The 27,088-nt window shown below is 35.3% G+C and overlaps 1 protein-coding gene across 7 annotated transcripts in view; it reads right to left on the reverse strand.

Moving 5' to 3' along the window:
* Positions 1 to 27,088, reverse strand: part of SYT14 (synaptotagmin 14) — an 88,757-nt gene that overhangs the window by 29,238 nt on the left and 32,431 nt on the right. For 5 of the 7 annotated variants that reach the window (XR_006020215.1, XM_042051484.1, XM_042051483.1 and 2 more), the window contains 2 exons: positions 26,064 to 26,282; positions 789 to 1,057 (listed from right to left, as the gene is read on the reverse strand). Coding sequence is in view for 6 of the 7 variants with exons in the window: in XM_042051484.1 (XP_041907418.1) it covers positions 789 to 1,057; positions 26,064 to 26,282 (488 nt within the window). In the remaining variant the exon portion in view is untranslated. The remainder of the gene's footprint in view (positions 1 to 788; positions 1,058 to 26,063; positions 26,283 to 27,088) is intronic. The other 2 variants (XM_042051486.1, XM_042051482.1) reach the window with 1 other exon arrangement.

The following is a 27,088-nucleotide window of genomic DNA, read 5'->3' on the forward strand; positions in this document are numbered from 1 at the left end:
GTGACACAAAGTGGGAAGACCCCGCAGCTGGGCCTTCCAAATCTTGCACCAACACCCCAGGTACACAGCATCAACTTATCAGCAGGTCTACTAAGACAGAAACATCAGGACCGAACTCTAACACGCACTTCAAAACTTCAGGTAGCAACAAAAGACAGATTTGTACCAAAAGGAGGCTCTTCTGCACATGGCATCACTAATTAGACTTACCCATAGATGTCAGTGCAGTAACTGGTTGTTAAAGACATTTCAATGAAATATGTGTCAGAAAAGATGATTTCTTCACAGAAAAAAAGAATATATATATATATATATATATATATATATCATTAGAGTTTATAGAAGAAAATAGGAAAATTAAGTGGCCCAAATCACTATACCACATTAACAACTGAAAAAAAAAATCTTTGTAATTTTTTTTTTCCTTTTTCTTTTTTTCATACAACTTGTTTTACATTATGGAGTGTTCAGTTTGAAAAAGCATTAACAGAACTTTTCTTTTATTTGGGTTATCTCAAAAATCATGGGGAAGAATTTTGGGTGATGAAATTTTCTGACTGGTTTAAAATGGTTTAAATAATAATTCGCTCTCACTGCGAGCTGGTTGGAAAGTTAAGGTGCCATAAAGATAACTACAGCAATCTGAACAATCTGAAATCCTATGGTCGTATTTTCTGACAAACTCTTTTTTTTTTAATGAAACGAGCTGCAATATTAGTGCCCATATAACTGTGCACTGATCTTTAGATTAAAAAAGTGCTTCACCACACTCAACTATTTTCATTTACCTCTGGACTAAGAACCGCTGTGCTATCACTCGGAACATCCTCCTCGTATCCTTTGTTATGAAAGCTTTCTATTTCGTGTCCTGTGCTTCCCTCACTTGGGCATTTATATGAACATCTTGGACTGTTGCTACACTGGGAATATTCGCATTTGCTGTCTCCAACTTCAGAAGGCGTACAGGAAAGATGAGGAGAACCACTGTCATCCTGGTACGGAGGCGGCTGCAGTTCATCCAGCGGAGGTGTTCTTCTCATCCTCTGAATGCAGTTTGCTGAGAATAAGTAAAAATGCTTTACTTACTTTCTGATAATTTACTGTTCAAACAGTTCGGTGGAAAATGTAAATCTAAATGACTGGACAGAGAATTTAAAAATCTATGCATGTCTTTTTTTTAAATTTACATTTCAAATCAGATGACAAATGCTACTGAAAAAGAAATTGTTAAAAACAGAAATGAGTGATCTCTCAGATGAAAGAAATTCAGATAAAAGCAAAGTTTTAAGTGTATAGTCAGAATGGATTGTGCAAACCACATGTAAATAAATATAGCACGGATATGACATGACAAAAATTCTAGGCTTGAATTTCAGTGATGCTTACCTTGCAAAAACCTTTGGATATCTTAAGTCAGATTCTGTGCAGATGGAATGTAGGCCAATTATGGAAACAAAATGCACTCCCTAAAGCCACTATATCAAGCTGATTACCTCCCATGCAGTTGCCCACCAGGGAGATACTAAATTAAACTCAGAAGACAAGTAAGGTACTAATAAAGGCAGCCTTTCACACAAGTGAACTCTGCTCACCAGTGAATTTTAAAAGTCAAGCAGTGTCTCAGATTCTTTATTACTTGTTATGGACAGCTAAAGGGTACGTATGCAGTGTCTGGAAGTTACACACTACATCTAGTCACTAAAGACAGTGGAAAAAGGATCATGACTAATTTGTGCTTGTGATGAACACTTGATGCTGACCATCTTTGCTTTTCACACTAGATAGATAGATACAAATGTGGTTATACATCGCCTCAGAAAATAAACCTGATGCATGGCTAAAGACATAGTAAGTTAATTCAAAATAATTACATTTCAATTCTTTATCTCATATTTTACTATGCAGCATTACACAGTTGAACAGAATTGGGAAAAGACAGCAAGGTGTGCAGCAGCTGAAATGAAAGCAATATAAAGGACAGGTAAAGAACTGTCTCATATTTTGTTTACATTTTCTGTAGAGGTTTTAATGAAGATTTCAATGCTCCTGACATAAAGAATTACCTTACACATAAAAATTTCAAAGCAAAAATATTTCCTGGTGTCAAACATACCATTTCACTCACAGAAAAATCTACCAAACAAGCTAGTCAAAGAAAATATTAACTGGGGAATGCAGGGCTCTTCTCTATTTCAACAGTTCCTGAAAGAACTGTAGCAAACAAGTAATTAAAACACTCCTACAAGATGAAACCACTGTCAGGAACCTTCTTGTCTCTGATGAGAGCCAGCCTAACATTCAGAGTGATTCCAAAATACTGTTCCAGCACTCCTGGAAAAGGTCTTCTGCTGTTAGTCAGCCAGCGCTACTAATTCTTGAAACTCCAGTCCCACAGGGCTGGAAAGCAAAACAGACAGCAGGGAATCCTATACTTGAATTGTAGTCATGTGTCTAGCAGATAAACATAAAATCTTACCTATGACTATTAGGTAACTTGTGCTCATGAAACTAGATAGACATGATTTTAGAATCTAAACTGATATTTTAATAATAATAAAATAAAAATATATATAATTTGACTCTCTATACCATGAAAACTGGACTTCCTTGTCATAATTTATGTAATTAAATATTCTAGAAAATTCAGAGCAACACCATTTCTGCTCGTTATTGCCAAAAGGCAACAAACAGCATTAAATGAGACAGTAACCACCATGCAGCCCTGACTGAATTTCTTTCTGTTCACTTGTCATCAAGTCTGCTACGAATTTTTAACACCCAGATTTTCCATAGTCTAATGAAATGAAAGCCTGTCCAGGTAACTGTCAACACCATTATTGTCTTCCATGAGTAAATAAATGATTGTGTGACTCACTTTTTTCACTTTGATGAACCCCATTATATATCCCTATGAGAAAACTGTACAAGCCATGTGACAGAAAAAGTGCTTTTAATGTAGGCGTGGAAGAAGCGAAGACAAAATTCTTATTAACCAGCTGTGATTCAAAAATCTCAGAAAAAGCTAAAACACCGGGGCAGGTTTTAACTACATATTTTTCAAATTTCAGTTTAACAAACTGAAATAGCATGTAAATTCTTAAAACAAATATCTGGGATTAAAAATCTAGGGATATCTCTGTCTAGAGAGATATAAACTGGTTTTGAACAGCTTTCTCTACATAAAAAAAATGTCAAAGTTTTCAAATTAATTCTCAAGGTGAAAATATCTCATTTTCATTTCTCCCTCCCCACAGTAAATGATGCAATAAAATGTTTGGAGTTTTTTTTTTTTTGTTACGGCTCTTTGAAAACCATGAAGATTTGAATTACATTGAGACATTCTAATGACTAATGGTATCAAAGCCAAATGATATCACAGACAGAAGTGAATACAGCAATATCAAATATCTGATCCTGGGTATTTGCCTTAAAAATTACTCAGAAGTAGCAACTAACTTTGACAATCTGTCAACAAAATTTTGCATATGTATCAAAGCTTAAAATACAAAGCCACTGTTACTGCTTGCTGGCTTATCAATATGATTGTATTGGAGAAAAACATTCAGAGCTGAAAGGAAAGCATGATCTGAAGTGTGTGCAAATTTACACATGAAATCTCTGTGTGTAACATACCTTGTACCTTTTATTTAAGGTGTAAATTTCAGCCACAGCTATGCGTACTTCTGTACTGTGACAAAGCCAAAGAATACCTGCCAAAGACCACGGAATGTGGCTAAAAACATCTGCTAAAGAGTTACAAGCAAATGGTTACAATGAAAAACTAAAATCATTGCATTGCTTCTATGCAAGTTTCAAATCACATAGAAAATAATTTCTGTAAATTAATTTGTAAATGAAATTAATCATACTAAATGACCACATCACCTCGGACTAGTAGACAGGGTGAAAAACAAGCCAGCATATGTCTCAAAAGTGGAAGCAAGCTACAATCACAGAGAAATCAAATCCTGTTTAGTCTGAGGTTCCTACCAGCCAGAAAATGTCATAACACAGGAAAGACAAATAGAAAGAAAGGCCTCACATTCAGTTCTCCACCAAAGTATGTGAAAATACTTGGCATTCTCATGATATGAGTGAAACTAAATTTGTTTAGTAACAAGTATTTGGTAAATTATAAATTGAGAATACAGTGTATTGGTGTCAATAGGAAGATTTGAATAAACTCTTTTTAAAGGGTTAACTGCTTTAATGAAAGTTTTCATCCTCCCTTAGCCAACTGGGAAAACACTCACTTAGTGGTGATAGTAAGGACCTTGCTTAAGAGCTAAAGAAACCTGAACTGTAAGTGAAATACCTGACAAACATGAGTAGCTTAGCATTTTGCTGGTACACTCAGAAATTACAGCATATGAACTGTCACTAGCACATTTAAGTCAGAAGTATATTTATATCTTCTTTTTAGTACTGTTTGTTAAACAATGAAGGTTCACCTGTTTTCATAAGCCCCTGTAGGACACATTGCAAGTTAAAGGGGGATGATACATGCCTTGCCATCAACCTCATGAGACTCTCAAGTTAAATGTGACATAGCAGACTAGGCCAAACTGAGCATTTCTGGAACATATAATTGATAACTATGAGAAAATACAGAAAATTTTCAGTAATTTGGCTGTGTGGAATCAAAGTGTAAAGATCCAGAAGTTTATCATAAGAAATGCTCAAGGTTTTCAGTTACTACTTGAACTTGCTGCTTCCAATGCTGCTCATTTCTCCTCTCTGTGCTGGTCTCTCACGGACCATGCTAGGCTGCACATAGCACCATGCAGCTGGTGATGTCCTTTTCCATGTTTACAGTGTTTAGACTTTCCTATTGTAATTATTTTTCCCAAAGGTTCACAGCAGCAGCACCAACCCAGCCTCCCTTAGCCCATATTTCCTGAGTGATTCCAAGAACACCCATCTCTTAACATGGAAAAAGAAACTACCCTTGTGCCTTTCATTCCCCTGTCTCATAAGCCATCATTAACTACACTTCTGCAGCTTCGAGTTTCTCATGTACAGACCTTCTTCAAAAATTCACACTGTTGTGGGAGGCAAGAGTACCACAACACCCCTATTGGAATCTGGCTTCCAGTTCCTTTAAAATAAATAATCACTACATAAATCAGTAATTTTTGCAAGTCACATTTTGTAATTGTAAGAGTATCTTCATACTCAAATGAAATACCTTTCTCTAATATATCTCTGCTCACACTGCTACATAATTATTTATTTTTTAATCAAATGTAAATTTCAAGTTTTCAAGCCTTCAAGGGGTTCTATGTAAATGTTAAGACAATTTAAATAAAACATAAAATGAAATACATGTTTAAAAATTAACGAAACCTTTTTTATTCTGAATGATTAAATACCCTTAGAGATTTCTGATAGGCAGCACAGACAGTCCAAATGGAATTTTCATGTTTGAACTTTTCTACCATCCAAAAATATTATGTTGACTGAATTACCCCACATTACAGGGAGTATAAAATATAAACATTAAATATTGAATGAAACCTCAGGCCTCTCCTTCCTTTAAAATTAAAAGCTTACATGCATTTTTGTGAGGACAAAACCCAAATTATTTCACAGAACAACAAATTATCTTGGCATTACTCTATTTCTTTTCCAAAAGAATTATGGCATGAGTCATGCCTAATGAAAAAAGAGAAATATAGGAGTGGTAAGGTGTCATTATGGACAACAGAAAAAAATTCTTTCTTTTTGCATTTGCCACATTTTAGACTTCTATTCACAGTTGAACTATCTTCTACATTAGGCAATTCACCAGTAAACAAGAAAAAATACTGTAGCTGTTTGATTGGGTTTTTTCTTTCCAATAAAAGACAACTCTGTTCCCTAAGATTTAGAAAATTCCATACAGTATGAGCTTAATCCCAGCCCTGTGGAAATCAAAACAGCGTTGCTGTCATTTACACCTGAGCTCACATGAAGCTCTTAGCACTGCATTTTCCTCACCCTCTCAAGCTAATGCTACTGGCCATTCATGTAGTGAAAAGGTTCTCTTTTGGTTTTAAATAATAGTAATTCAAAATGATAGAATTAGTTTTATGTCCAGTCCTTAAAACTTCACTTTTCTTCCACAGGAAAAGGTCTAAGACCAACTGAAGTAACTGAAACACACGTAGTATTTTTTTTTTTACTGAATCTGTTTACATCTTGAGCCTGTAGAACTACAGCGCGTGTGTTTTTCCCTAAAAAATAAATTTGCTCTTTGCTCTCTGCACTTACTAGAGCACTTCTTATTTGTAAGAATTTACGGTCTGTTTTACAGAGCAATACAGAAAAGCCCAGCACTGGTGAAAAAAAATCACTTTCCAAAATTAGCCCCATTTATAACATTTTAACTACAAATACATTATTAAAAGCATTATCGTGAACTAGCTGTCAAAGACATTCTTTTGTTTCCTTCCCAAATATTTTGGTCGTCTTTCAATGAAAATTATACATTACCATCTATTGAATTAATTTGTTTTCAATTTAAGTATCATTCTCTGGTTCCTTATACAGCATTGATATTAATTTGAATAAGAAGGAGTTCTGCTACCTGGTTCTGTATTTCTGCTTTTCAGTAGTCCAAAATACCTCTAAATAATGCTTAAACCTAATGGTTCAATATTTTAATTTTTTATTGATGTGAATATCAATGCATCAAGCTCCAGAACACTTTTTTTTTTACATTTAAAACCTCTTATTTTCTGAGACTCTGTCTAGCTCTAAAGCTTTTTGAAAGCTGTGATCTTTAAGAAGTGAAATTGTTTGTTTTCCCTTCCATAATTATACTTCCTTAGGTAAAGCATATGTTCTAAGTATGTCCATTCAGGTAGAAAATTATATTTTCTGTTCCATTTAGATGCTGGCTACACTTTTACTGTTTTTGTAAGCAGCCAACTTTCTTTACACTACTTTTCAGATCACTATGTTGGCTAACTTCATAAATAAACAGGTATCCCTATGCACCTCTGCTCACTGTTTGTTTTTTCCAAGTTACCAAAATTGTTAGAAAAATATCACTTCCAAAAAGGTAACAAGTTAAATGCATTCACAGGATCTTCCTTTTACTTATCCTTCCCTCTTTTAAAATATGCTAGAAGTCCTGCCTGCTGAGAGTGATTGACAACAAGCTTTGAAATCTTAGGAGTATCTTGGTGACAAGGAAATGCCTTTTATCATCTCTGCGAAAATTCTCCCAAATTCGGCTCTCTCACCAGCGTTTATGGATGCTTAAGGGAAATTCAGAGCTTAACAGCTAAAAGCTTTGAAAACTCCCCGGGGGGGGGGGGGGGGGCGGGGGCCCGGGGGCGCCCCCATTTTTCACCAATGTGTGCACAGTAGCATCCCCCTTGTACCTCTAGACAGCAGCAGCAGGATGTGGGCTTAGGAAATATTTTCCTGTCATGGTTATACTTCTTTTGAGTACAGTTACCACCTTAAATTAAAGCTCAAATTCCAGTCCAGTTTAATTCTACTACAGCTGTGGTATTAAGCACAGGAGTTGAGCAGCAACAAAGTGCTGAAAAGGTGAAAAAGATCCCATAGAGGTCTAGAATCAATTCCCGGTGAAGTATGGTAACACACAGCTAATATCCCTGTAATGCTCCTGTTCTCAGTCTGTTCAGTCTCAAATGAGGAAACAAAGCATGATTAGAAAGCAAGATTGATGTGTTGTGTGGATCATTTTCTTGAGCATTTTAATGTTTTTGCAGGTCATTTCAGGCACATTCGGTTTTACATTTGACAAAAATAAAAAAACCCAGAGTTTTCTAAGCTATACAAAACACCCCTTTTAAGATCTTAATTAATTTACTGATATAAACAAGACCCATTCAGCAGTATATACAGTACTTACAGTACTTAACTATCAGAATTCCATCATTCTTTTCTCCATACTTTTATTTTAAATAAAATAAAAATACTTCCCTTATTGAGAATTCCTTCTGCAACTTAAAATGCAGTAATTTCATGGTTTCTTAAAAACACCTTTACCCTGGTAGCTGTGTTTTGCAATTAAAAAAAAAAAGAAAAGTGTCAAGTTCCCAACCATTTTAGCTTTCTATTTATTACTTAACCCTAACCGGTGAAAATAAACCATGAAAGATACTCTCATCAAGAACTGCTTCCAGAATAGGAACATAAAGCTTGATTCCTTTGCCTCATTTTCCCAGCAATTTTGAGTGCAAAGGATGCTCTGTTGGAGTGAGCCACTAACAAAGCAGCACTACAAGAATTATGCATGAAACATTTCAGTAGGGCATAAGTTAAATTTTCTGCCCATCTACTTCAGCTAGCTATATGATCATAATTTGGCTATCTCACAGCTGTTAATATATATATAAGCGAAATATATATTATGGTGGATAATAGTAGTATTATAATAGTAGAAGTTAACATTTGGCATTTTACAGACAGAGAACTGAAGTACAGGGTAAAAAAGAGATAATAAAGATTGCTGTGAATCTACCTCAGAAGTGCTCCTCATCACAGAAAGCTTTCAGAGAAGTGTGGAACAGAAAAACAGAAACCAAGTATTTTACGACTAGTACTCTAGCCATCTCTTCTGTTGGTTTTTGGGGGGTTTGGTTTTGCTTGTTTTTAAATTTTTATTTATTTAGACTTCAAGCTTTTACATTATTATTAATCTAAAATTCACTTTAAATTAATACCACCACCAACATGAAAAACTCCCATATATATGCCCCCACAGAATTTTCCAATACCGTCAGCTTTGCAGTGGAAGAGAAGGAACAGAAAATAAAAAATAAAATATGCAGGTAGGAAAAAAAGTACAGGGAATAAGGAAAAAAGGCAAAAGGAGAAAGTAGTGCAATGATTCAGAAAAAAAAAGAGGTTTGTTGTCAAATGAACAAAGAAAAGAAATAAAGGGAGAGAAGTTTAGTAGATCTGTACAGAAAATGAGAAAAAGGGCAAAGAGAGAAAGAACAGACAAGATGCAAGCAGGAATGAAAAAATACAAACAGGTAAAATAAAGCAAAAATTACAGAGGAAGAAAGGTGGAGGAACGGGAAAATAAAAAAAAAATATGACATGCAAAAAAGTAGTTCAGATCTGAGAAAAAAGCAATGTCAACAGAGCAAAGAGATAAAAGAGAAATCAGTGATGTCTGATGGGTGGGAATATCCATATTTGTAGGTGAAAATCTGCACAACCTAGAGAATACAGCTAGTTACATTCCAGGAGAGGCAAGACACTTCCCACAATAAGCATTTATTTTTACATTTATATTTTAGATTGTTATTTTTCCTTTAGGTGGGAAGACAGTGGTAATTATTTATTCAGATCCTAGAATTCCAAAGGACCTTGATTTCTCTTATCTATTCACGCACTTTCTCTCCTTCTCTACTTGACACACTGGCTCCGTGACTTGCTCAAATGAAATGGACTGTCTTTCCTGCAGTAATTAAAGTATTTCTGTAAAAAGCATTCTAGAAAAATCAGATTTGTTTTGCTTTATTTTGAAACAGCTCTCATAACTTTACCAAATAAAAAGCAGGTAAGAACCCAGAAAAAAATCTACTATGATCTCAGTTTGCAGGATCACCTAACAGGTCAGTAACAGAAGACAATTGTCTATGTATGGTCAAGAACTCCTTTAAAACCTTTTAGATATTAGTGTCTGTAGAAAGTACGCTTAGGAATGGTTCTGGTATCATTTACAGAGCCAACTCTCCAGAAAAAGAAAGGCAAAATAGACACTGTGAAATCACCGGAAATGGATATGCTTCGAAACCAAGGTATCTTTCCTTCACACACCCAGTAAGAGGGCTAAGAATTCACAGAAAAGGCACAGATTAAGCAGCAGGGAGCATGTCAGTCTGTTCTGCTCACTCCAGCAAGGCCTCAAACAAGTTTCTCCAGGCATAAAGAAACACAATTATTCAAAAGTAAATTTCTTGCACTTCTTTGAGGAGCTTCTGAGACCTCCCACTGTCACAGATGAGCTGCTTTACTAGGCTTACAAGTAATGTATGATGTAGGTGTTGCTATGTTTCCATAGTTGTCATACAATTCACAAAATAGGTAATTTTCTGCATTTTGACAAGACTAAATGAGTATGAGTCTGGCTGGTAAAGATATTTTCATTCAGCCACAGCGCCAGCCATAAGAGCTAAGCAAGAGCTTATGAGGATGAGAAACCTGTGGCCAAGCTGCAAAAGGGCTCCTAAGACCTACAGCCTGATGCTTCAGCCCACAGTAAAGAGCAGGAGAGGAACTGGTCCTCCATGTCATCCACCCAAACAAACAACAGCACTGAACAATCAGGGATCAGTCATTCTCAACACAGTGAACTTCCCAAAACACTATCTGGAAAATTGTGTTGTCATGGTCTTACACTCACAATAATAAACCTACTAGCCATTGGGACAGAGTGAAAATATGCCTATCCATCAAAATTTTTTTCTCATAGACCTTTCTTATACTAGTAAAAATTTATATACCTAATTTGAAATTACTGTTTGATGCTGCTTGCCGAATAAGAGACTTAAAGGTGGTGCACAGCAGTTAATTAGTAATCAAAGTCTGACAGCTACAGCTGCAAAATGTTTGTATGATAATTTCAAAATTGAAAATTATTTATTTCACTCTACATGAAATTAGTGTACACTCATTAGAAAGTCAGCGATTATCCTGAAAGTACTACAGGAACATTTCGGTAGCTGTGCTACAGCAGCAGAAAGGGTAAAACACATGTCTTCAGGCCAATAACCATCACACCCTTCCTAGTAATTCAGGGTGAGTGAAGTTTTTAGATCTTAGCAATACAGTTGAAAACATATTCAGCAGAATGATGTTTAACACAGTTCACAATCAGAACGTTGCTGCATCCTGCATTAAATACATATCACCTACCAGCATAGCACTTCCATTGTTAGAAACAAACAAACTAAACCACCAACCAGCCAAAAAAACACAAAAAAACCCCCAAAACCCCACCACTACCATCACTAAAAAAACAACCCTGAACCCAATCCCAAAGAAACCTATAATACAAGAGCAAAAGAGATCCAGAATACTTTGCTAACTGGTGACAGCCTACTGTAGCGTCATTGAAATTTTTATTTCAACAAAATGAACATGTCAAGACATATATTTTTAGGTTAAAGGCATCCTAAAAATAGTTTACACACACACAGATATATATGTAAACACACATATATACATACACACACACCCCCATGGCCATGTACCAGTAACAGGAACCATTTAAGGTTTATGAAATATTAAATATAATTAAGATTACAGTGAAGAAGTAATGTGCATTACAAAATGCCGATGTTAGACAGCAAATATTGACCTTTAAAATTTAACAAATGAAAAGAGCCTTAATTTGCCTGTTATTCAAACTTTAACAATAAGTATGATAGCTTAGATAGAAAAAAGAAAAAAAAAAACCCAACCACAACCCTACAGCATTTGCCATCACTTCACATTAACATTTTGACCAGTCAACAATTCAGCAGTGATGAAATGTGCAGTTTGATTCAAAGTAAGACAAGGCTATTTAAATAACTCAAAATAAGAAATGGTTATTGAAACATTAGAATTTTGATAAGCGATCACAGCTGCACTAGAATTAGTTTCTATAGCAACAGAGGAAATAATGTGGAGAATTGCACTGCAATACAAGATGGATTCCTTACAAACACTGATGTTCAAATAGAAAACTTTAAAATTATTCACTGTATTAAAATATTTGTATTAAAATGGTTATTCAAATATCCTATATCTTGTCCTTCAAACATTGCTCTATTTTTGTTCTCTGGTATTCAATTCTAGTCCATCCAATCAAGTTTTCACACTTTTCCCCATTGCTTACCTTCCTATTTAAAATTAATTAAAGTGACTTATTCTGAAAAATACTGGATCTTTAACCTCAAATTAATCTGCATTTTCAACGATTTGTTTGTTATCCCTACATAGAAGCACACATTACATTTATTTTCCAGCAGTGCCCTTGTGAGACAGGAGAGAATGCTTTGCACATGCTATTCATAAGAAGCTGCATCACAGCCATGAGAATTAACATCACTATGGAACTTCAGAAACTTACAGTCATATGAGACTTGCAGGAGCTTTTATCAGTGTGCACTCTCATGTCCTAAGCATGATTAAGAAACCATTGCAAACCTATTAGTATTCATGGACTGAGGACCCATAAGATGGTAAGATAAAAGCCTTTCATCTGAGCACATCTTTAGATTTCAAGTGTTGCTCATTTCTAACACCAAGAATTATTGTTTCATTGCATCATCCCTGATTCCAGCTATTTTTGGCAACTAATTAAAAGCATATGCCTGAACCTTTTATGTATTTTGCCCTTATAATGAGACCTATTACTCTGGCTTATTCCATCCTTTTGAGTTCCAAAGTATCTTTCGAGTTACCATGGATACAAGTGATATGCATTCTCCCACAACTGCTTTGTGTGCCTTATCGAACACCAGAAAACTGGCACAGTAGGAATCTGAGCTATCTATACAGGATGAATATCCAACCCCTTCAAGAGTTTGTCTTCCTCTCCCCCCTTCAAAAAAAATAAATTAAAGTATGCCATATACTACCATTTGTAATGAAATAAAAAAGCGGGTTCTTTTCTATCTGAAATCCAGTACTTTTGCTCAAGGAAAACAAAAAAAGGTACAGACATAAATTAATTAAATCTGATCAACACTGAAACAGTGTTAAAATGGAAATGGGAGTACACAGAATCATTCTGAGTTTGCTGTTTATTGTGAGTCAATAGAGTTTAAGTGTTTCTACATCAATATATCCACAGAAGATGTAAAACACGGCAAATCTCGACGAGCATTTCTGAAAGGAGTTGCAGAAACATTGCATGCAACTCTGAGATTATGCATAAACTAGAGTAAATAGAACTCCCCTAAACTCTCTCTTTATACCAATTTCTTATGGACATTTTCAAATGCAGATTGCTTTCCAACAAGCTGGCAATAATTTGTACTAATTCAGCGTAGAAGAGGGCAGTTAAACTGATTTTTCCCATTATGTTTTTGTATTCTGACCTCTTCTTAAAAACAAAAAACTCTCACTGAGACAGCAAAATTTACACAGTATTCAAAAACCAAGTGCTGATAGCATAATCTGAATTTATGTGTGAAAAGTAAAGGGGAATACCAGAAGGAAAAATAAATTATTGTAGTATGAACTTGTTAGAGACTCAGAACTGTCTCCCAACTTTCAATGCATCAAATCATTGGAAAGACATCAACTGCATACATGAGTCTCGTGATAGCAACTAAGAGCAAGAAAGACAGTGAAGAATGAGTAGACAAATGCTGCTCTTGCCTCTTTTCCTCATTTATCTAAACTTCTCTAAGTATTTCAACAAAACACTCAACAAAAAAACATACTTGACTTCTTCATATCCACAGGCTCAACCCTGCTTTAAAATACAGAGATTTTGAAGTATAATATCTGAGCCAGAGACACTGATGCATGAATCCCAGACTCTTACCCTTGCTTGTGTTACGAAATAACAGTATCATTCTGCAAGTTTTCCACAAATACATATGAAATAAAGAAATATTAAATATTTTCATTTTTCTAACAGTTTCAATGTAGGCTAGACTTATATTTACCCGGATTTCTTCTAACCTTTAAATTTAACTTCTAACTCTCTCAAACTTCCTCTTGGGGACAAAAAAAATCCACATAATGTTTTTACTGTGAACTTTCAACTAGAATTAAATCTCACTTCTTTTTTTGTCCTCTGAAAATTTCTTTTAAAGTAATTGAAAGCTAGAGAACAAGGAAAAGGAACTCAAAATTGACTGCTACATTGTGGCATTTATGCTAACTTATCTGTGCTACCAAAATACTACAGTTCTGAAGTTTTATGTCAGAACCAGCTACAAAAAAAAGGATCATCTGGAACAGCAGAGATATTTACAGAATGGCTCTGTACTCAGGCCATTACATTCACTGTTACACATGCTATTATTTCTCCTCTGTATCATGTTCTCCTGGATTATCTTCACTGTGCAGAAAAACACACAAGAGATTCCCCCAGTCCTCTCTGAGGAGAATCAAAGCACAAAGTAGTCCTTTTTTAAAGAAATAACTACCATTGTTATCATCCCTCTAAAGTTCTTCCTTTTCAAAATATTGAAGTTCTCTGGAAATTGCCACTGTAGCTCCCTAGACCTCTGTGGCCAACAGATTGCCTTTAACACTAATGACAGCTACTGTTGCTATTTCAAAAGATTTTCTTCTAAAGTGCCTTCTCTTCATAGGAAAGAAATGGCACCAGGACAAGCAGATGATTGAGAGCAATGGTTCTCATTGCCACTAAAAGGAATTTCACTCTGAAAACAGTCAAGATAACAGCTACTATCAAATAGCAGGGTGATGAGTTTCTCTGAAGGAGAGCATTAGATGCTCGTCTCTTAACAGATTAACTGTTCCTCAGTTGAGGGAAAATGACCATCAACTCAAAGCACCTTTTCAAATTTTACCAGTACTACCCAAAAATGATCTGCTGGCCAAATTTTGTGTGGATATACAATTTGTGAACCAAGAGTTGAGGGGAAAAGAAAAAAATATATCCGAGCAGTATAATCAACTTCATCATCAAGAACAGCTTTTAAGTCATACATTTACTTGCAGATTTTCATGGGATTATTGCTAATAGTAAGATGTAAGTAAACAAACATTGTAAAGTCCAGGGAAAAGACATCATTATTCTCTCTCATTCTTATAATCTAAAAATAGTTCCATTCTGGCATTATGTAAAGCATTTAACAAAGCCAAATACTAAGGATTCCAAGCAAAATAATTTTGAGAAGGTGGGTACAAATTAATGCAAAGTTAGACATTAATGCAAAATTCTGGTTTGGATCCATCAGATGTTGAAAATAGCTGCAATAGTATTTTTCTGATTTTCATTCAACTCATCAAATTGCCACAAATGCTACCGATGCAACAGAAACACTTGGAAATATAATAACTCTTATAATATATAATATAGATATAATAAAAAATGTAACATAGATGACATTGTACTTTTCATTCCATAGTAGTAAGGGTTTTTTTCTATTAAATTTCACAGGAACTTGGACAAAATTCTAAAAAGATACTATCTGTTTTTAAATCTTACTAGCACAGAGCTGAGGATTTAAAAACAATGTTTCAGAAGTCATTATTTATACTACCAAACTACTGACTGCTAAAACACAGGGATAACCAAACAACTGATCAGATATAACCTTGAACAGAAAGCCACAGAAAGTTTGAGAAAAATCAAATAACATCCCAAATCGTATCTTCAAGGAAGATATGAAGAAATTAGCCTGATCCCTAGTCTAAGCCTTGACCAATTTAAACCAGAACAGATACAACCCCACTTTTTTTGCCAAAAGTCACAGAGCTGGTCCTGGCCCTTTGGTTCCGAGTGTGTTTTGTGGTACAGATGTCAATGCTTTGCAGCAGCCAACACCACTCGTGTCATCTGTTCAAGTCACACATCAGCTGTATTTGTTCGGGCTGAGCAGCTTCAAAGGAAAGAAAATCACACCTGAAGTCAGCCTCTTGAAGACATGAACCTTTTGTAGTTTCATTCTTCAAGATTTGGATTTTTCAGATACACATGCTCTTATCAGCTCTATTTTTAACCTGCCGCTCATATAGGATACTTAAAATTCTGAACATGTTTACATTATCCATCCAGCAGGCTAATGGAACTGCATACCAGACAGTCATGCATAATTCAAATCAATATCCTCAGGCTTGCAACTCTAAGTCAAAGCTGCCTTTAAATAAGCTGGGTGTGACTTTAACATGAATAAAATGTATCTAATTTTTAACCTTTATCTGACAAATTGATATATTTGCAAAGGAATGTAATAAAACTTCCTTAAAAATTAAAACAATTAGGGAATCATCATAATTGAAAATCTTTCACAAAATACTTTTAAGGACAAAATTTAGAATGGTTCAACAAGACTGAAACCAAAGGTCAAAACAGAGAGCTGGGTCATTTGTATTTTTTTTTTTCAAGAAATTGTACAGATATATACAATAAAACACATGCTGCTGAACTATTAAGTGGTGAGAAGGTGAATGCAGCAGGATTTCCTCTTTATAAAGATGAAGCTTTAATTGAATTGGGCATAGGTGACCACACAGAAAATCTTATACCCAGTTAAGCACGTCTGCTAGCTTCTCTCAAAAGACCAGAATCCAAATTTCCATAATAAAATAATAACAGTCCTAATGGTAACCTGTCCTTGACCTACAGGGAAAAGGCACAACTGGGAGGCAAACTTTAGTCTCAGACTAGAGTTAAAAATCTTTTGATTTTAACCTTTAAATGTAAGAAGAATGCTCCATTTATCTACAGCTGTTACGGAGGAAGAACTGATAAGCCATTCTTTTGTAATGTTCTTAAGTAAAGTTCAAGATCAGATTGGATGGGGCCTAAGGCAACCTGATCTAGTGGGTGGAATCCTTGCCCGTGGTGAGGGTTTGGAACCAGATGATCTTTAAGGTCCCTTCCAACCCAAAACATTCTATGGTTCCATTCTCTGAAAGCTGTTCCAGTTTTTAGTCCTCATATTTACCTAAACTGCTCCACTGCATGAATCAAGTAGCATGACTACTCTCAGGAGGTAAGCAGAGTACTAGGTAAAATTCTTTTCTCCAATGTACCTAAAAATGTCTACACAGAGAATTCCAGTCTACTGTTCAATCCTGTTTCTTAGTCGCTCCTTCCATGATAGAGCCATGAACTCTCAGAATCAGCAAAAGCAGTTGCTATATCAAGGAAATGATCTTTTCTGCTGATGTAGTACTATCTCTTGTGTTTATATCACAAAACAGTTCTACATTTTGTGAATGTAGAGCATCTATTTTAAATACGAACTATTTCAGTCACAAATATGTCTGTGAACTTTTCCAAGTTAATGATCTTCTCGTAAATTCCAGATTCAAATAGATGAGAGAGCTATGAAAAGAGTTAGTTTACAATAAAATGAAAACTTTCCTGTTATCATTAATGTATGATTTACATCGCTTCAGAGATATCACACTGCTAAGGGTGACTTTCTTCAAAGTCTTCACATCAATGGAAAGGGTATTTCTTCAAAGACTTCAAAATACTGGCAGGAGAAACCTAATTTGAGAGATTACTTTGCTCACTTGTGCAGATCAGGAAAAAAAGCCCTTTCCCACTGGAAGACAGTTTTTCCTCCTTTTTGGAGTTGGTCTAGCCGGAAAAAGAATTTTTCTGTGGAAAATCCTGTCATCATCCCTAACTCCAAGTTTTGTTACTACATTTATTCTCTCAGCAGTAGATGGTAGGCATACTTTAACAGCACTTTTTTTTCCCAGCATCTCTGCTGCTCATCACAGGGTAAACCCATGATTTCAGAATTACCCAAATTCATTCCATCAAGCACTTTCATGTGTTTCCTTTGGTTGAAAAGTCTGTGCACAACTTTGATATCATCTATCTGGCTTTTAAACTCACAAGTCCTCAATGCAAATCCATTCGCTTCCAAACTGTGCTTCAACTCACACATGGATCTCCTTTGCATTTAAATTCCCTGTTTATGTCTTGGCCCCTCCACAATATTCCTTAAGAAAATTACATGAGTCATATTGAATTGCACATGTACTTTCTACCCCCATCTGTAAATTCAGCCTATTCCAGGACTCAAGAATTAGTAAACATTATGCACTGCTATATATGTTTGCTATTCATACATGTAAAGAAGCTAACCTCAACATGATCATAGCCCAATTACTTACATGAAAAGTTCCTTTCTATCAGGAGCTTCTCACAAGACAAAGGGCTACACTTTCTTGGGAAGGAAAAAAAGATATGAATTCTGCAAAACTGGATAAAAAAGCAAGAGTTAATCTTTAAATCACCTTCGTCTCTGCAATGCTCAGCTGAGTATATTTTGTGGAAACATACATCATAATTTCAAGCACTTAACAGAACTGTCTTCCACTATTACAGAAGAACAATAGAAGTCTGTCATAATGCACTAGGAAGCTACTTTGGAACTCAAAAAAATCCCACTAAACCCCAAGCAAAACCCTCACTAAAGAAAAATCACAAGAAAACCCAAACCTACAGCATCACAGACACTAAGTAGAAAGCATGGCAAATCAAGTTAGTTCTGGACACTATTCTGTAGGTCCTTGAATTACAAAAGTATCTTTTTTACTAAACTATCCTTAAATATTCCCTTGATATAGCAATGGATTCAACAGCCACACTCCCCAGAAGCTTCAAAATCACAAGACACTGTCATTCTCCGATTTTTAAGGGCTTGGAGCCAATGAAGACTCATTTCAATTAACCAGAGGAGGCAGTCACACATGATGAGGAATCAGAACTTTGTATCATTACTATTGCATCAATGCTCTCTCCCGTACTACAGGAAGATTTTTAATTACTCCTAGAATAAAAAATGTCAGGGATAGATGCCCACATAATAGAAAAATAAGAATAAGGAAGATGGATCAATTAAAGAAATATTGTAACTAAAAAATCTCCCAAAACCTCCAAAAAGTACATCAATAACATCAACTGATGGTACACAAGTACTATCAGATAAGATACACGAGTATGAGAATTGGAGTATTCACAGCTGCAACATGACTCAGCCTTCAAAATACACTCCGAAGCATTTAGGAACACTGCTCTGAAGGTGTCTTAAGACTTGTCTTAAATCACTTCAGTGAAGACCCTTTCAAAGTACCTTGAATGTACTATTTGAAGTCCTAAGCCTATCCAAAGTTGCAGGACAAAAAGAGTATTTACTTCCAATAGGCGTTATACCAGAGGAATCTCACAGGTAATCTGATAAAGACACATCAGGAGAAAGTAGGTGGCCACCTTCTTCCTAAATACTCTTTTCATTGAATTTATTCATTTCTTTAAGACACATTAGAGGAAAAAGAAGAAAAATAACTAGTTATGATTGAGTATTCAACTGAGCTTTCAGTCCTCCAGTGTGAATACCAGTACACAGTTCTTTTCCATGTCAGACATTGTTTTTGCCTGTAATGCTTAGCATCTGAAATGTACAGAGAGACCAATTTTGAGAGAATTTTGTAGCCTTATTTTGCTGAACACAATACAGCCATACAGAGGCCCTCACTCTGTAATTCCAAACCAGTAAGTTTTCATTCACACTTGGCTTGAAAATAGATCTACTTACATGCAAGGAATAATATAGAAACTAAACTGCAAAACATATGGTTATCATGGAATTCACTGAGTGCTCCGTTCTTCCTCTCTCAGCCTGTCCAATGGCTTTCACCTCAGCTTGGTAAGTCTGAAGAAGTAGGATCCTGCTTCACAGAATGTATTTACCAATGAAAACTCGTCAGGTTGCTTAAACAGACTGGGGAGATTCACCTCTACACCAGTTCTGAGATGCTTGTGAAAGAGCTTTTAGTGTTTACGTTGGAAAGATACTGAGAGGAAATCTCTATATATACATGTTAAGTAATTCAGTGAGGAGACTTTTCCTGAGACATGAAAACTAACAAGAGAGAAAGAAAAGGCAAAAAGCTGCATAAAGAATTAGATCCAAGAGATTCCAGAAGAACAGTCGCCTTCACGTGCAAAGATTGACACTGAGGAACAAGGCAAACATATGTCCACAGACACATCAACATAAAGTGCCGAAAGCCTAGAGAAGAATAGAAGTGGAGAAGATAAACTACAAAAATAACCATATTCTACCTTCACAATATGGAAAAGATGGATAAAATCCAGTAGCATATGCCTGCTAGAGCAGCAGATTCTCATTTAAGAGAACTTATGTTTTCTCGCTGCAGTCTTTTAGTGCTTCCATATGTTTCAAAAAAACCTTGTGAAATGTAAGGCACTTGGGCCAATCTCAGAAATAACATGTCTTCAGCCAGGGGGCTTTACCAACTGAGAAGTTAGAAAAAGATTTTAAAACAGGCTGGAGATGGAACCTGTGGTTGTAGTGAACTGGCAAACTATAGCTAAATAAAGTACATCTAAGTATGCTAAATAAGCAAGTGAGCTTACTCCTTTTCCCTTCATGATGCAACTTACACTGCCTCAAAATGGGATCAATCCCCCTTGCTTGCTCCCAGTCAGGAATTTAGCACAGCTGTTAAAGAAGTAATTTGGGCAAGACATGCTTTAAGCATATCACAAATTAACTATGAAAAATCCCAAACTGTTTTCTTCCCCTCTTCTACCTTTCTCATCTCAGGGTATTCAGAGGATCTTGATTTCAGAAGCAAAAAACCATCCACAGTTTTTGACATCTGCCTGGAAAACTGTAATTTTAATATATTTACTCCAACATTTTTAAGTTTAAAAACTTCAATTTTTAGGAATTTAGGGGACTGCTTCCTTAAAGAAAATACATTGCCTGTGGAGCTTATGGAGATAGTAAAAACACAACAACTTGCCTGTATAATGCTTGACTTTTCAAAGTTGAGGAAGCAGCCACTAAAGGAGACAAAGAGGCCAATTCAATATAATATTGTGTGGGTTTTTGAAATTCAAATTATTAAGAAAGCATGGTCCATTTAAGATCCCAATACAGATACTAAAAATTATTTCCAATTATGAAATACAAAGAAAATATTTCCAATTATGAAATAAAATTTTAATTTTAATTTCAATTTTAAACATAACATTTTTACACTTCCTTATTTAGATCCCTATTTCAATTCATAAACTCTTTGTTAGCAGAAATATCTTATGGCGCTATTTTTGCTTGCCTTTTTTTTCCCCTTATTTTTTATTCTTTATTTTCTGAAATAGATGTGTAATATTACAGTCTATATTAATCCCCTCTTCCAAAATACTACAAATAGTTGGAGCATATAAAGTCAATACTATATATCAACATATTGAAATGGTAGGAAATAATATAAGAAGTAGGATACACACTATAAAAACCTAAAAGGAAGTTTTGTCAGGAAAACAGGGAAAAGAGGTCACTTCAGTAAGTATCCATACTTTACTGGATAATATTAGAAAGTACAAAAATAATATTCTTGGCAAAATTAAGATTTCAAACTCTGAGCTGGCCCCGAAACTCTGGGCCTAAGCACAGAGATTGAGCCACACATCCTGTAGCTATACAGGTTTCTCTTTTCTTTGATAGAAAACTTTTGGTCTCTTATGCAAGAGTGTACAATTTCAGGTGTAAACGTCTGTACCATTTTACTTTTAATGATCACATTTGTCATCAACTTGATTTTCTATTGAGTTAGGTTTTCCTTTAGTGATACTCTGGAATTAAGCCTGTCCATGAGAAGCTCACTGCAAAAGTTATATATTTACAATGGCTTACAGTCTGTAGAAATACTTGCATTCAAGCACAGTAGTAATTTAATTTTCATATATATATATATACACACGTAAAACATACAGAAATCTAAATGTATCAAGTGTGCAATACAAATATATGAAGTAGGTCAGACACTGGCCATAAGCAGGTATTTGTGAATGAAAATTTAAACCTCTAAATCACACAGCATTACCTAAAGTGCTACTAGAACATTCCATCATGAAAATACACCAACAAAGCCTGCAGAGCATATAGCTTTCTTCATTTCAGTATTAAAAGCATACAAAATGCCATGCGAGTTCTGTAGAAATATGCTGAAAAGAAAGATTAATATGGCCATCTAGAGGAGAAAAGAATGATATGAAAACATACAACACAATTTTTCAGGCTTCAGAATATGATGCTTTTAGAGGCATGCAGCCAGAAAATGGATGTAATAAACTAATTATGGAATTGATAATAAACAAACCTTAAAATACTATGTTCAGACATTTTGATGGTCTGAATGATGCAAACATATTAATATTATACATGTTTTTAGCAAGGCAAGCAAAACATACAGGGTGTGTTAATAAAGACAAGATTATATTTTTGTCTTTGTTAAATTTTGTGTGTGCAGAGTTAAGTACATACACATCTAAATAAACGAATTTTAAAAGTGAAGACGGAAGCTCAGAGTAAACCATTATCAGTAAAACTGTTTATTGACTCCTTTGAAAACACACAGCTCACTATTGCAAAATAGAACATGTGATAGAGATTAACTGCTGAAGAGAAAATTCAGCAGAGAAATCCAAAATTTTCTGAAAATTAAATATCATTTCCATTACTCGTATTACTCTATCTTTGATGGAATTCATAGAGTCATGGAATCATGGAATGGTTTGTGTTGGAAGGGATCTTACAGACTATCTCATTCCAACCTCCCCGCCCTGGAGAGGGACACCTTCCTCTAGACCAGGTTGCTCAGAGCTCCATCCAACCTGGCCTGGAACGCTGCCGGAGATGGGGCATCCACAGCTTCTCTGGGGAACCTGTTCTAGTGCCTTGCTACCCTCACAGAAAAGAATTTTTTCCTAATATCTAGTCTAAACCCACTCACTTTCAGTAGATCTTTCAGACCTCTTTAAAACCATCCCCCCTTGGCCTTACTCTTGATGATCAGGGGCTGCTATACCAGCAACGAGCAGGAGGAAATCAGTGGTGAGACAAAAATTAATTCTGTCCTCTCATCACTTCACTTTAACACTATCAAGTGTTACATGCTCAACATATGGAGTGATCAGTGCCTTACAATGAAAGTACAGCCAAAATGTTACACTTAGAAATAGACATGATAAAGCACATATGAGAAAACAGAAGCACACAAAGTCAAATGCACTGACAATTTTTTCTCATATTAAACAATGTACTTAAATACACACTGCTTGTTCCACAGAAGAGGCAAGAAACAGTTCTATCATCTGTCTTTATGCATTTTATAAAAATAATTCAATAGCCATAAAAGCCAAGTATTTAACAAATAATTTCCGTGTTCTCAGGGCATCAAGTCTTCCACAGATTTTTTTCCAAGTTTAAGGAACAGTAAAGCTTACCATTTTTAAAAATCACACTGAAACATCTGGAATGCTGATGCTTCCCCCTTGGAATCTGAGATTCTTAATGTCATCTGTTAAGTGAAGTGTTTCTCTGAACACATATTGATGCCTTAGGTTTTAACTTTTATATTTTTCAAATCCTGTACTGTCTAGTGTGTGACTCTGAGGTTTCTTGTAGCCTGTTAACTTCTGCTCTCTCATGCTAGGTAGACATGACAAAGCCTCTCCAGGCCTGCTCTCCAAGGACATCTAGACTGTCTTAGGCCCAAAAGTATGAACCAAAGAGCCTCTAAGGGAGGGTAAGCTGAGGGGAATTACATCATTAAACTGAAGCTTTAATTGGAGAATTAACCCTGCAATACAAATGAACCAAACCTATAAAAGTGTGAAGAACTCATGACCTGTCATCCATCTTGGGGTCCATTCTGGCAGTAGCCTCTGGCTCCCAGGGTGTACCTTTGAAGGCTTTTCAAATAAATACCTATTTTATTCTTTTATTCCTGTCTAGTTTCTGTGTCTAGGAGGCCTCTTAAGGCATCAATATGAACTGCTTGGTAGTAATAATGTCTTATTTATTTCTGACTGTGGGCCTTCCTCATGAGGTTTTCACCTCTTTTCATTGAAGTTCTATGTTGGGCAGCTTTCCCTCTGTAATGATCATCAGATAAGGCATGTGCTGTCTCTTCCTCTGTCCTAAAACATTTTTACCATTGTGCAAAGATTCTTTGAAGTAATTTTGGAAGAACTTAAAATTACTAACACTAATTATTCCAGTGTGCCACCTTCAGGTCACTGAGAAGTGAGAAATGTTAGGTTGTTAATCTGTTGCCATGTCCAAAACTTTTTTTTAATAGTAGTGAACATAATTTTGTTGAGAATATTGGATTAATAAAATGAGACAAACTCATCACTCTAATCTGCAAGCATTTTACCAAACATACGCTGTAGAATGATTGCAGGCTGTCAAAAAAAAATAACACTGCTGATTCTCCATTCCTTATAAAATGTGGGAAGAGAATACTCTCATAAGCAGTAGCAAAAGCAAAATACTGACATTATTAAAGTTTTTGTGCAAGTAGAAGTATGTGGTTAAAAATTTTAAGTTTTTAAATTAGAATGTTTTGATAGCTTTTGTTTAAGAAGTTTTTTTGCTTCCAAACCCTGAATGTTCCTTCATTACAATAAATTTTAGGATGGGGTTTATATCCAGCCTGCTTCCTGAATGGAGAGAGCATTGAAAAAGAATAGCACCTGGTGACAGATATTAGCAATAGAAGAATAAAATAAAACAAGGAGGGGGTAACCACTGTAACTTTTTAGATGCAGTATTTGGACTTGCCAAAAAGGTTCTTTTGTCTTAGACTGGAATCCTGATATAGATTTCCAGACTGGAAACTATCACTCCCCAGGATAAAAACTGGTGACTACAAACTCTGATGACTTAAGACGATGATAAGGAACAGAGTAACAAAAATTTTTAAAAAATGAGTACAGACTAGCACAATGCCTCTGAAGCTTAAATCTTATAGAGCCAAAGTAAAAAGCTCAGATGAACTCAGGACTTTTCACTGAGAAGATGAATTCGATTGGATTAAAAATTCTGAACAATTACAAAATATAAAGAGGAATGTCACATGACTATGGCTATTTCAACAACTAGCCTCAGTAGTCTGAAGAGAGAGAAATACATTATTCTAGATACCTAAAAGGAATCTTCCTGTAGAGTTCTTGTGTAATTTATATCTGGTATTATTTCCTAATAATTTTTCCATCTCCTGTTAATATACATCATCATTCTTTCCCAACAGTAACACAAGCCATAAAAAACCCTGAGTATCTTATCTTTCATATTCCCCCCACCAATTCTGTTGAGAGATCTTAGTAGATATTAAAACCAAACATACTTTTACTATTCCTATTCCTTCTCCATCACAGTGTTCAAAGATCTGTTCTTACCACCTGACCTCACCTCTGCACCTCCTTCACTATTTGCTGGAACTCAGACTCCCTGCCTCCCTACAGTTTAACAGCAAAGGAAATGAATTTTCTGATCATCAAAAAAGAATCCTTTTACTCTGCAACTTACTTTAACTGTGGCTTTCATGTCCTTCAAGTCTTAGCTTGGAATCAAGAGTGACCATGTACTAATTTCAAATTTCAACAGCAGACAGACTTTTATATCATTTAATTATATCGAATTGTAGAAAATGTAAATTTTTACAAGCCTGTCTGGACTGCATAGAACACTTAAGGTGAAGCATTTTTAAATTACATGTATCCACTTTTTATTAGAAAACATCAAACATTAAAAATCTTTTGCGTTTTAACATACTAAAGGAGACCAAAAATACCTTACTATAACACAGCACCTGTATCAAAATCTGACTTTTACCTAACTTCCACAGAAGCTCACTTTTCATGCTTGAACGTGGCTATAGACACAGCTATTTTCAAATACAAAAAGCATATTGACAAAATATTGACGGCAGAATTCTCAGCCTCTACATCAAGCTGTCACCCCAACTTAAAATCAAGAAATATATAGCATGTAAGAAAACATCCATTGTTTAAATTCAACTTTTAGCACCATGGAAAAACACATTAATCTAACCTTTGTAATAAGTTCTTTCTGTCATTTCATGAGAAGAAAAGATACAGAACATTCCAGCAATGCACACTGCAATGACCATATGCACTGTAGCCAATAACCCACTCCATTTACTTTGCTGTTAGAATAGCTTATCAATAAAGGAATAACATGGCTTCTTTTTATTTATAATACCACAAATTCAACAAGAGCTGCCATGTCTCCTTCCTAAATCAAAACAGTTTAAATTGCCCCAAAAATGAAATGAATAATGGTAAAATTAAATTAAACTTAATATAACAAGATATTGTATCATTTGTAGTATTTCTGGAAGACTGTATACAATTGTGTGGGTTTTGTTTTGTTTTGTTTTTGAGCATGCACTAATATAAGAGGTGTCTGGATATTTCTTGCAGACATTGACTATTTGCTAGTCAAGCTGCTCTTGTCTAGGACTTACTTATCCAGAACACAATTCTGAAATTTGGAATAAAAGGAAGGCTTTTAAATCACTCTTACCTTCATCTATTGAGGCTTCACTACTGTATCCATCATATTCTGCAGACAGGGGACTATATTTTTGTCTGGTTTCCCATATATAGTTTTTTTGCTGTCTGCCATCCACCACTGGCAGCCTGGAACTCTGGGTTCTAGACAAGGCCTCATGATATTTACCCAGTGCTTCATCTTCACTCTCAGATGATGAACCATGCTGGTCTTTACTCATATAAGAATTGTCTGTTTGAATAAAATAAAGCAAATCGACTACAGCTCAAAATAGAATACAAGAAAATAACCATAAGAGGTTATCATTGAAGATATTTAAGCGATTTCAATTAAAATTTCTGTAATATTTTTAAAATATCTTGTTGTAATTACAAGCATTATGATTTTGTAATTGCTGAGAGCTGTTTTCATTTTCTGGAAGACCTGAAAGATCATTAAGCCCCAAAAAACCATTCTTACACTTTTCAACAGAAAACAGATCAACACGTAAGGCGGCACATAGACATTCTTGAAACCCTTCATTAAGTAGGAAAATGCTTAAAATAATTTATGTAAAGTAAATCCAACACTGCTGCAATACTACATTTGGATACCTAACATATCAAGCAAGCAGCTCCTGATCCTACATTCCCAGCTGATTTTTGCTGTGAGCATGTAGCATAGCACAGAAATGAAACTGATTTACAAAAAGAAGCCTACAACAAAATCATCTTTAGGATATTTATGCCAGTAGTGCTTAAACTCACAATAACAAATGAGAAAATGCTAGTGAAAGATGTTTGCATGCACAATTTTATTTAACTTACAATAAACAGCTCCTTGTTCAATAACTGAAATTAATGCAGATTTTTACTGCAGACATCTGGCAACAGCAAAAATTACACAGGAAAAAAAATCTACCTAGTTAATTCTTTTGCAGCAGTTCTGTAGTGCCCACTCCTGTGGCCAACATTTTCTAACTACATCTCAAGCATGACTTCCTCCCACAAATCAAAGACTAGCTGCATTTTTATTTCTGTAAAGGGAAAATTTCCTCC

The sequence above is a fragment of the Corvus kubaryi genome, unplaced genomic scaffold (genome assembly GCF_017639235.1).
Source record: "Corvus kubaryi isolate FWS band 111438036 unplaced genomic scaffold, C.kubaryi_AGA036_p1.0 76, whole genome shotgun sequence".
Classification (NCBI taxonomy): domain Eukaryota; kingdom Metazoa; phylum Chordata; class Aves; order Passeriformes; family Corvidae; genus Corvus; species Corvus kubaryi.